General features: G+C 35.4%; 1 protein-coding gene across 6 annotated transcripts in view; it reads left to right on the top strand.

Annotated features, from left to right (window-relative positions):
- The window catches only part of LOC149233085 (Pentatricopeptide repeat (PPR) superfamily protein), a 232,028-nt gene that overhangs the window by 147,043 nt on the left and 72,206 nt on the right, over window positions 1–12,779 (top strand). For all 6 annotated transcript variants that reach the window (XM_089379691.1, XM_089379692.1, XM_089379688.1 and 3 more), the window contains one exon: window positions 7,835–8,047. In XM_089379691.1, the coding sequence (XP_089235817.1) occupies window positions 7,835–8,047 (213 nt within the window). The remainder of the gene's footprint in view (window positions 1–7,834; window positions 8,048–12,779) is intronic.

Raw genomic sequence — 12,779 nt, 5'->3', positions numbered from 1 at the left:
ATTCTTATTATTGGCATTAAATATCTGAATACAATCTAGGATGCTCATCTAGTAATCTTTTACAGAGAAAATACTGGCAGAAAATCTGAGTGAGTTTTACCTCAGTTCACTCGGCAAAATTCTGGCTGATCCGACACAGGACTGGCTAACCTCGGCTATTTCTGTGCTGGCTTTGCGTCAACCCTGCATCATCTTCTCTGCCCTCTGGGTCAGCGCTCCCGGCTACTGCGCTACCTCTCTGCAAGCTCTCTCCGCCTCTTTGTTCTGTATTTTCCGGAAAGTCCTCCCGAATTCTCTCTGCTCCTTAGCTGCAAGATCTCCCCAATTGATTTTCCTCCTGAGAACTTCTCACCTTAGAAAATCGATTTCCTCAATCTCTCAGTGTGTCTTCAAATGAACCCCAAGCCTCCATTTTATACTTTTCCTGTTGAGTCTTCAACGGCCGAGATTAAATCTCTAATCAATGGCTAAGATTAAAACATGACTTGATCTGCCTTCTAGATCATTCTCACCCATATTTTGATTAATACCCATTAATATTTTAATTTCCCTAAGTTAAGACTTAGGAACTCCATTAAAAATATTAATTATTTTAATAAAATACAATTCGGGTGGAATTTCACCAAATGGTTTATGGATTCTTTAGAACTCATGTGCCTTAGCCTCTCCACCAATTTTCAAGGCTAGAGCACTTCCGCTGCTACCAAAAACTAACAGTGTTCACATTTATGTCTTGGTGTCCAATCTTCTTCACACTTGCAACAATTATTTTTCTTCTTTATCCATTTTTCTGACTCATTATTTGAAGGATTTGACTCTTTCTCAACTTCATATATATATAATTTCTTGTTAAGGCATCTCTGTCCTGACATCCATTTGTCTCCACAATAACTACATTTGTTTGTCTCTTTTTTACTTGAGTATTGTTGCTGGTTTTCATCTTCCTTGAATGATGGCATGTTGAAGTTATGTTTTTGTTCAATAAGCCTTGCTGCATGTCCAGCTTTTTCGATAGTTTGTGGTTTGTACAATTTCATTTTTGCATGAATATAGTCTTTAAGTCCACATTTGTACATTTTAAGTAGTTCATCAGTAAATCCTCTTTGTCGTGTAGCCAATACTTCCCATTCGTGGGTATATTCGCTTATAGATCCCTTTTGCTTGAGATGAACAAATTTGTTATAAACATCATCTTCTTCTTCATCATAGAACCTTTTTAGCAAGGCATCCACAAAATTCTTCCAATGAAAAAACGAGCGCCACATTTGCCAAACCACCATAAGAACCAATCATATGCTTTTGCTTCCAAATTGTTGGATGTTGTCATGATTTTCTCACGTTCACCTAATGGTGGGTTTGATTTGAAAATGGCTTCCATTTTATTAACCCAAACAATAATGTTTCTATGGTCTTTACCATTGTACTTGTGTAGCTCCTTTTTAATCCTCTGATAGTCTTTTTTCTAGAAATTTAGTGTAATATTGGTTACTTGGAAAGCATATCTCTAGTGGATCAACAAGTTCATGCACCTTTTTGTTTTGCGGGATGGATTCTGGTCCTTGAAAAGTTTGAACTATTAGCATGTCCACTTTTTCCATTAATTGATTAAGTTGTTCGCTATGGTTGTCAAGTCTTTTGGTGGTTTCATCAATTTGAAGTCTTTCTGCAGTGTTTGCTCCATCATCAACATCAACTTTTTTTGTTCTTCCCTAAATTTTGTTAAAGAGAGAGTCCATACAGATTGGTAGAATTTATTTTTGTTTGTGGAAAAAACTGTGAACAGTTTTTGAAACCAACGTTTCGGACTAGCTTAGTGAGTCCATCATCAGGGCAATGTGATTTGTATTTTGAGAAAAGAAAGCGTGAAATTATGGAGCTATTAATAGTTAATTGAAAAAATATTCAATGTTTTTTATTGTCGGCTTACAAATGACTAACTAATTAATAATTATTTCTTTATTAATATATATATATATATATTATTTTTAAGTGATTGATTATGTATATATTTAAATTTATTTATTTATTAATAATATTAGTTTATATAATTAATGTATTTGTCTTAAGAAATATTAATAAATATTAATCTGAGAGATATCTAATAGATTAATGTTTAAGGAATTAATCTACTATTAGTAATACATTATATTACTTAATGTATTAATATAAAACAATTAAATAATATATTAATATATTAGTATAATGTTAATAGTTTATTGATATTCTAGATAATATTACTTTGTTAAAAACATAGCACTATAATATTAATATATTAATATTTATGTAATATAATATATGTTATATTAATGAAGTGTATTTAATGAATCAATGGATTAATACCCTAATATCAAGATATTAATCTATTAATTTATTATGGAAGTTAATTTTATTTTTATTTATTTATTTTTTAATGAATGTATGTATATCTGTGTTCACTGTTTTTTTTATTTTATTTAATAAGGGTCTCTAGGTGTTACTTAATTTTAGTCCATGACCCCCGGAAACCCTTATTAAATAAAATAAAAAAACAATGAACACAAATATACAAACATTCATTAAAAAAAAATAAAAAAAATTAACTTCCATAATAAATTACTAGATTAATATCTTGATATTAGGGTATTAATCCATTAATTCATTAAATACACTTCATTAATATAACATATATTATATTACATTATATAAATATTAATATATTAATATTATAGTGCTATGTTTTTAACAGAGTAATATTATCTAGAATATTAATAAACTATTAACATTATACTATTATATTAATATATTATTTAATTGTTTTATATTAATACATTAAGTAATATAATGTATTACTAATAATAGATTAATTCCTTAAACATTAATCTATTAGATATCTCCCAGATTAATATTTATTAATATTTCTTAAGACAAATACATTAATTATATAAACTAATATTATTAATAAATAAATAAATTTAAATATATACATAATCAATCACTTAAAAAAAAATAAAAATAATAAATAAATAAATATATATTTTAATAAATATATTAATATACATATAAATTAATAAAGAAATAGTTATTAATTAGTTAGTCATTTGTAATAAAAAACATCCAATATTTTTTCAATTAACTATTAATAGCTCCATAATTTCACGCTCTCTCTTCTCAAAATACAAATCACATTGCCCTGATGATGGACTCACTAAGCTAGTCCGAAACGTTGGTTTCAAAAACTGTTCACAGGGTTTTCCACAAACAAAAATAAATTCCCTAAATTTTGTTTGTGATTTTTCTATGTTATTGAGGCGATAATACTCTCTCTTCTCAAAATACAAATCACATTGCCCTGATGATGGACTCACTAAGCTAGTCCGAAACGTTGGTTTCAAACACTGTTCACGGGGTTTTCCACAAACAAAAATAAATTCCCTAAATTTTGTTTGTGATTTTTCTATGTTATTGAGGCGATAATGCACGCTGTTGACGTCGTCTCTGTAGTGATTGACATCAGATTGTAATTCCTCATTTTGCCTTTTTTCTGGGCAGAACCATTTTTTTTAATTAATTAACTATATAATTTCAAACATATCTTTATATATATATATATATTTAATTAAATATATATATATATAATTAAATATATATATATATATATATTTAGATTATATACACGAAACTTTATATAAGTCAAAAATATATATATATTATATTATATTATATTATATGTATGAAATTTATAATTAAATTAATTCAACTTTAATCAATGTTATGTGGGGGCAGGGAGACCATGTGTGAGTGGGCAGAGAGCTGGACGCGATGAATTGAGGGAGAGATGGTTCATGGAAAGGGTAATGGCGGGGACAGGCATGGCCACAGAATGTGAGGGTCGCGACTGTCTGACGAATGATGAGGAGGTTGTCGGGAGGTGATAAGGAAACACTGGAAGTCGATGGTGGGAGGTGGAGGCATGACGGTTTAGACTGGTCCCTTGGGTGTTGATCAGGACAGTATTATATTGCGGTTGGTTTGGAACACTGAATAACGACGGACACAAGCAGAGGATCGACGGGTATGCAGGGGCAACAATCGGGACAAAAGAGGCTGCAGATGACAGAGAAGAGCAGGGAACAACGGAACAAGGGAAAACGTTGACAATAGAATAATAACAATGAGGAGTGCAGAACAATGACAGTGGTGGAGTAATGAACAAATTGTGCTGCGATTTGGGAGAGGATAAGAGACTTTGATATCACTGTTAGACAAAAACCTGGTGCAAGAATATTTATTGTGCCTAGTCTTGTATGGATGTGTAAATAAGTAATTGTATTATTGAATAAGGACTGAATGGTGATTACATACCTTCGTGGCAGTTTGCCTATATTGGCATTGACTAGCCACGAAGGTGAATGGTCGCATTGTTTGATCTTCGACTTTTCATAAATGGTGTTAATAATTAATTATTTAATTATTTATTATTATTATTGTCATTATTTATTTAATTATTATTTTTATGAATATTTTATTCATAACAAACATTGTGTGGGCTTCGGTTCTACAAGAAAACTATTGTATTGCATGCCTTTGCCCAAAGAAACATAGTTAGCCCTTGATCATGCAACATGCGTTTGGCCGCTCCAACTATGGCCCTATTCTTGCACAACCACCTTGTTCCACTGAGGATTATATGGTGTGGTCAACTCCCTCCTGATGCCCTCCTTGGCACACAACTCCTTAAATACATTTGAGGTGTACTCCCCACCATTATCAGACCTTAGTACCTTGATTTTTTTGGCCAGTATGGTTCTCAATCAAGGCCTTAAACTCTAGAAACTTCGAGAAGACCTCATCCTTCTTCTTCATGAAAAATATCTAGGTCTTCCTCGAGTGATCATCTGTGAAGGTGACATATATTTGTACCCACTGAGTGACACTGTAGAGAAAGGTCCACATACATTTGAATGAACAAGGTCTAAGATACCCTTGGCCCTGTCGTCTTTTCTAGGAAAAGATGACTTGGCATACTTGCCAAGTGTGTAACCCTTGCACATCTCATGCTAATCCGTGCTGCACTGTGGAAGCCTTGTCACTATCTCCTTAATAATCTTTAGCGCTCCATGGTGCAAAGGCCCCATGTGCCTATGCCATAACTCTCCAAGCTCGCTGCCTGAGTCACGACCTCTGCTACTAGTTAATGTTGCGACTGTCTGAAATTGTAACCTGTATAGGCTCTTGTGCCTAACCTTAATCTACTGCACCACTTTGGAGTCTGAGGGCTTAATGAAAACCCTACCTTGTTTGAAGGTCAGCTCATACCCCATATCCTCCAAAGCTGAAACTAAAATGAGGTTCTTCTTGAGCCCCAATATGTAAAGAACATCTCTGAGATATAGAGGGTTCGTAGACTCCCTCTCAAAATGAACTGTACCAGTACCCTTGACCCAATACTTCCCATCATCTCCCTTCTCAATGTCAAACTGCATGTCTTTTTTGACAGTTTGCTGAAATACTTCTTGTTTACTGTCATATGACAGGATGCACCGCTATCCACATACCATAAGCTGGTAGCCATTGAACTCGCCATATAGGCGATGAGCGAAAATTTCTCAAAATGAGAAGAGAACTTGTCTATCTCTAGAGAGGCTGCTACTTGGTCCTTCTTGTTAAGGTATTTAGTATCATAATGCCCAAATTGGTGGAATGAAAAATACTTGATCCTATTAAGATCCTTTTTCTTCTTCTCAACCTTAGAACTCGACTCTGCACCACCATTGCTCTTTTTTCCCTTTCCCTTTGCTGGCTAGGGCCAAATTTTCTTCATCTTTCTCGCTTTAACACGAGATCTAGTTTGAGCTTGTCTGTGAATCTCCTCTTGGACGTATACCCCATAACCTCTCCCATTTTGGAAAGTTCTCTTGGGCACATATCCCATCTGTGAAGGCTTGCCATGACTTGGTGAGAGGCAATAGGGAAAAATTTAAGAGATCTCTATTTGGAACTGTCTCACCCACACCAGCCAATTCCTCGTTTAGTTTGGAAAATTTGGTGAGGTAAGACACTACCGAGTCTGACTTGGACATTTTAATACTTTTGAGCTTGTCCTTGAGCAACAATTTTTTGGCCTCGCTCAAACCCTGATAAAGGCCATTGATGGCTGCCCACGTCTTTGGCCTTCTTCTTCCTAGTTAGGTGAGGGATAATGTGGTCTTTGACTCCTTCCAGGATGATCCTTCTTGTACTAACATCCATCTTATTATGTTGAACCAACTGTTGAGGGTTAGTGGGTGTTGTTGGGACAATGTCAACAAAATCCAAAATTCACTATTCCTACAACAACACCGCTATCCTTTCATGCCACGAACAGAATTTGGACGCACTGTCCAATCTGTCTTCGAATCTAAGACCGTGATATGACATATTGATAAATCGAACTGATGAATACAAATCGCGCTGCTAGAAACCCTAACGACCAAATCGATCTAATATACCCGTTCCCTCTGAATCACAGTGTCTTCTCTTGAAGATAAAATTTGTGCTTGGTCTTCAATAAAAAACTAAGCTTTGATACCATGTTAGATTTCCTTTAAACCCAACAATTGATTTACAATTTTCTAAATGTAAAAACTAGAAATACAAACAATTGCTGCACTGGAAACTTAAACTGCATATACATTGAGTTTTCTAACTTATCATGCACAACGGAAAATAAATCAAAAGACAAACACATCAACCATAGTACACATGATATACACAGGAAACCCCAACTTTGAGGAAAACCTACAACAAAGGATTTTCTTCCGAGAATTACAACAAGGGAGAAACTTCCCTTTTATCACAAGAAACTATTCGATCACCCACTTGCAAAATCGATCTCCCTTCCTGCACACTAGATTTGCGAAACTCATGTGTAGATTAGTTATTTTCCCACACGTGCGAGCACACTTCCTCTCTCATACGTGCATGTGCGAATGGAATACTGCATTGGGCTGTAAGAGCTCGACCCTCACTTGATTTCTTTCGCTCAGATGCTGAGTCCTGCGATTTGTTGAAACCCTTGGCTCTTCCTTTGCTGATCTCTCACACGTGTTTGTGCTCAACTGACTTGCCACTGACTTTCCCTATCTCCTCTTATAATATTGATCTCAACCCTAGTCTCCCTCTCAACGGCTGATATTAAATTGTGATCAATGATGAAGATTAAATCATAAGTTAGATTAGGAATTTTTAATTTTTTTCCAAAGTTTAACTTTAGGATATAGTTAATTAAATTAATAATCTGTTTAAGTGGCTGTCTCATGGGTTCTTTTGCTTGCCTTTGCACCTAGGCAAGCAAAATCCTTCTTCTCTACTCCAATCAACGTATGATTATGAATGTGTCTCGTCCCAAAAAGGTGTCTTGGCATCAATTACTAGCTCATTGCACTATGCCACTCCAATTTTATGTGTCATGATTGTAATTTCTCCTTGGTGATAATGATTATAGTTCTTGGTGAAAAGAAAAGTCTGCAATCAAGCTTATCATTAGTATATGGTGATTTTATCTTTAACCCATAAGCAAACTACAAGAGGCTTGGTAGACACGTCTATATAAAAGGTCTTATTTATGATTAGTGAATCTTCAATGGATGAACAACTGTAATATGAAGGGATAAATCTTCTAATATAGAAAAAATGATCTTAGATGCTTCTCTTGATTGTGCAAACTGGTGTTTGTTATCTTTTCTTTCTTCAGAATAAATTACAGGTTCATTGCTAACTCCAAAATCTATCTAATACTTTTCAAGTATAACTTTTAGACATTCTAGGATTTCATTGCCTTTTTGTAGCTTTTGAAATTGATTGATTTGTTATTCAGGTCGCTAAATGGATGTTAAGCAAGGGCCAAGGGATGACAATGGGCACTTATGACACAATGATACTTGCATTTGATATGGATGGAAGGGTTGATGAGGCAGAAGCATTATGGGATATAATTTGCCAAAAGTACACAAGATCTGTTCCACGAATGTTATTTTCAAGAATGATATCCATGTATGAGAGACATAACTTGCCACAAAAAATTTTAGAGGTACAAATTTATCTCTCTCTTTTACGATTTAAGAAGAGATATTCTAGCTAGTGAAGATTACTTACTAATCTACATCTCAGTTTTGAATTTCACATATACATGTAATTGCAATTTGTTTAATCTGCAATCTAGAATGCTTACACATTGTTTGCCACTTTTTGTTTAAAATTCATTTGATATATTTCTCTTCATTTCAATTGTTTAACCAAGAAGGAGATTTACTTCAAAAGATAATGTTCACTTAGGGTGAAATGCAATAAGAGTGTCTAAATTTATTTGTATGTGCCATTGTAGCTTTTATTAATTGGATGACATCTCCCTTGATAGATCTATTTGCAATTACATTGAGCTTGTTCTCACCAATACTATCTATCTATGATCTATATCATGTTGAGAATAAAATGAAAGATAACATTATCACAAAAGGACTAGACAGATATGAAACATTGTTGAAAAGCATTGCACAAGTACAATGACTAGAATGCTGGTAGTTATATTTGAGAAGAGATGTGTCTACTATGCTTCTTCAAAAAACTTGATAACGGGAGGCTAGAAATATATTTTATATAAATGCCAAAATCTGGAGGGAAAAATCCTAAGATGCAAGAACCCTAACCCTAATATGAAGTTAGCACTAAATGTGATATTACATTGGTTGAAATCAAGTTGTACAAAAAGGGGAAACCTTCAAGATGCAATAATTTTTTGTTCATTGCTCTATATTAGGTCTAGTTTAGCTTGTTGGAAAGTGAATTTGTAGATTGGTCTAGATCCTCTTCGTTTAGGCATCAAAATTGTGAAAAATTCATGGGAAAGCCCCAAAAATGTGTTAGAAATTAAGGACTTGAAAACTGTCAGTATCTTGACCATTTCTAATTTGACCCAGAACTACCACCTACTTCAGTGCTTGACTCCTCCCCTCTTGAGTAGCAATGATGTCCATTGTGTCATTTTATTAAATTGGATGGGTGAACTTTTGTTGGATGGTTCTCAATGAACCACATTCCTTAGTGAGTAAGCTACATCACTTTGATAACCTAGAAGACTTGTCTATTTTGTTGGTAAGTGCTTTTCAACTTAATGATGATGATTGGGTCTTTTGTAGCTTGTTCAATGCAAAGAGTGTTGAACTCTTTGGTGGCCAAGTGCTGCACCACCTTTGAGGTGTCCAATAGTTATGGACGGTATAGCCAAAGCAATGCCACACTAATGGGCTTACGTCAAGGAAGGGAGGAAGATTGAAGATTTAATCAAAGACATTCTCACCCACAACCTTGGTGATGATGTAAGGTCCACATCAGAGTGGTTTGAGCTTCCTATGGGGGCTTGTGATGTAACCCTACTTTGTCACGATCCTAAAACTTACTTGGAACCCAATGCTGATCGTGTTGCTAATTGTACTTGGTGTTGGTTTTTTGTAGAATGTCATGAAGTTGATACTAAATGTATTGGATCGATTGAGCAAACTTGGTTCGTCTCCCTCATTCTTATGATGGGAGAGTTCTTCCTGTGCTAATGCAATGGATAGAATCTAGAGCTACATCAATTGGGGTTGGTGGTGAAAACCTTAAGCACACTGGAAAATGCTTGTGGTTGATAATATTGTGAAATTTTTTGTTGTAGCTATGTTGAACATAAAAAAAACTTTCATTTGACTTACATTAATCCTTGGAGTTGTACATCTTGATGATATGTACAATCATCCTATTCACTACATCCATCTATCCATTGGTGTGGGGATAGAAGGCAAAGTATTTGGTCAAGTTAGTGCCCATCATGGACCAAGAGTTGGAACATAAGATACTTAAAAACCTTTTACCCTTACATAGTTGTGATTAATACTTTTTAGATTTGCATTTCACATTCATATCATGTTGCTTTGTTTCTTTCAATTCATGTAGCTTAGTATAAAGTAATGATAAATCTTTCAATATGCATTTACACAGAATATTTCACTAAGTTATGGCACATTTAAAATCAATAATGAAAACTTTAAGGAGTCCTGATATCCATAAGGAGGAAGAACTCCATTAAGGAGAGGTACGCATGCCTTAGTAACTTATGCTATTAAGAGAGGAACACATGCCTTAGTAACTTATGCCATTATGAGAGGTACACATGTCTTAGTGAAGGAGACTGTAACATATGCATTAAAGAGAGTGTAAGAGGAATATTTTATGACATGCCTTTAATGAGTGTAGGAGGAATATGCCATGTCTTTAATGGGTGCGTAAGAGAGAGTGTAACCTATCTGTTAAACTCACATGGAAATTGGAATGCAAACAACTATATGAAAGATAACCATTAGATTCCTTTACTATTCACAAGATGTTCATTTATAATACATTGTACATGACTGTTGGATTCATGTTCCAACGTCTCTTGGACTCCGGCGGCTGTTCACATTCCACACCAACCCATAGAGGATTAGGTGTCCAACATTTTGCCCCTTAATCCAAAAGGGTATGTATGAGTCCAAGAAGAGAGCTGTAATACAAAATGTGCAAAAATGCATGGCAACACTAGGCTGAATGTGCTCTCTGAAATGTTGGTATAAGGGAGGTGGTTTAAGGATGACCACCAACATTGGAATGCTTAGTGCACTTCCCAGAACTCTTCCAGGTTTGGTAAGAAGATGAGGTCTTCTGCTAGAGGAAGTGCTCGTGATGTCTTGAAGAGGGGAACCTTCAACCTTGAAAGGGAGGTCTCACCCCGCATAAAGAGGGAGAGCCTCAACCCGAAAAGGGAGGTCTCAACCTGTGATGGTTTAAGGATGACCAACAACTTTGGAATGCTTAATGCAATTCCTGGAACTCTTCCAAAACTAGCAAGAAGCTGAAGTCTTTTGCTAGAGGAAGTGTCCCCCATTCTTTGAAGAGGCATCACCAAATGAAGGCATGCTCAGGGGCATCTTTGTCTCTGGCTACAACTCTGAATGTGGTATGGCAGGTTGTGGCTCAGGCTCGCTTGATGTGGCTTTGAAGCTTGTAGATGACCATCACTTCCCCCCTTATCAGATACAAGGTGAGATGATGGAGAAAACTCATTTGCAAGACTGTTCAATACTCTAGAACAAGTTCTGACATATGACTGAAATATCTTCTTGGCTGTTGATGCCCATTGCCAAGAAGCGATCCATCTAAAATGAATCTTTGTTATTGCAGGAGGCTTGTTTTTGAAGCATTTGTTTGAAGAATGAGTAGTTTTATGACAGTGCTCACATGGATGAAGATCAAAACAATGATCTTTCATATGGCCAACTCGGTCACAGTGTTGGCATATAACAACTTGTCGCTGTTGCCATGGAAAAGGAACGGAATCTGAAACAATTGAAGGTGAATTGTCATGAAGGAATCCAACAATTTGAAACTGGATGGCCTTTGAGTAATCTGGAATATGAAAAGAAACCTCCTTTTTATATCCAAGACATGTTCTGTGCTTGTTATGGACAAGCTCTTCCCAAGGTTTGATGACCGACTTGGGAAGTGCAGGCTAAATTTCTGCATCTGCATGTAACTTTGTTGCTTCATTGGGTACTAAATCTAAATGAATTTCAACAATATTGACTTGTTGCTGATGGGAGTCTATCTCAATGTTTTGAACAAAATGATGCTTACGATGTTGTAGCTTTGTCTCAAGCTGCAAAAACTCAATATTCTCCTGTGCATTTTGTAGACAAATTTTAATATTGGAAAGAGAGGGTTTGTTGATCTTAACCATCTCATCAACAATGGAATGTATTAGATTATTCGGTAGTTTCAATACATCATCCATTCGATCCATTTCAAACCAATATAATCAGAGAAATGATGTTATCTTCAACTACAAATTGACGTATAAAATGATAAATAGCTGCAACTATTAGATGAGTAGCAGGATACCAATATCACCAAGTCACTGTTGCAGACAACGCAGTACCAATTTCAACACAACAAATGACTCACTGCTTTAATGCACTTCTCAAATTATTCAAACTACTCACATTGTGAAAAAGAAGAGCCAATCTTCACTAGAGGTTATTGCTTGGGATATAAAAAATATGGAGAGCTGCCCCTTGACTTCTTCCGCGAAACCCTACATCGTCACTGCCATGGCCTCCGCTTTACTCCGTCAATTTAATATCATCAACGTTAATGCAAGAGGTGGTTGCCGCAACCCCCATGATCATTTCTTTGCATATGAATTTTTTTCTCAGACGGAGACAGAACTTGATCAGATGCTCATTTACTCTGGTATTCGACTACAGCGGTCCCCTGCCGGCAAGGCTGGTGAAATACAAAAATGATGATGGCATATGTTCTTCTTTGGGCGATGGATACGCCCCCGCCTGCAAATATTGTTCTTATTGGTGGTAATTTGGATCTTAGTTACTTGTTTGAGAAGATTCGCTAGAGATCGTATAATGTATTTCTCGTTAGCTTGTCTGGCATTTAAGTGCCTCAAGGCATGTTGAATGCAACTAAAGATTGGCTAGGATGGTATTCTTTTCTTCGGTCATTAGAGAACGAAATTCAGGAATTTCGCTTTCCTAATTATTTATGACACCATGTATACCGGCCCAAACAAAGGAATACATCATCTGATAATTATTTATGACACAATGTATGCCAACCAAAAAAAAGGAATACAACCCTTCAAGGGCCAGTCTTCAAAAAATTTAATGCATAGGCAGCATGTACTGTATACGAAATCCACTCTCAACACAATACGCCACTCAATGATTTTTATATAC

The sequence above is a fragment of the Pinus tabuliformis genome, chromosome J (assembly GCF_031772625.1).
Source record: "Pinus tabuliformis cultivar Carrire ecotype Pingquan chromosome J, CPIR1, whole genome shotgun sequence".
NCBI lineage: Eukaryota > Viridiplantae > Streptophyta > Pinopsida > Pinales > Pinaceae > Pinus > Pinus tabuliformis.
This window is presented reverse-complemented; position numbering and strand designations above follow the sequence as displayed.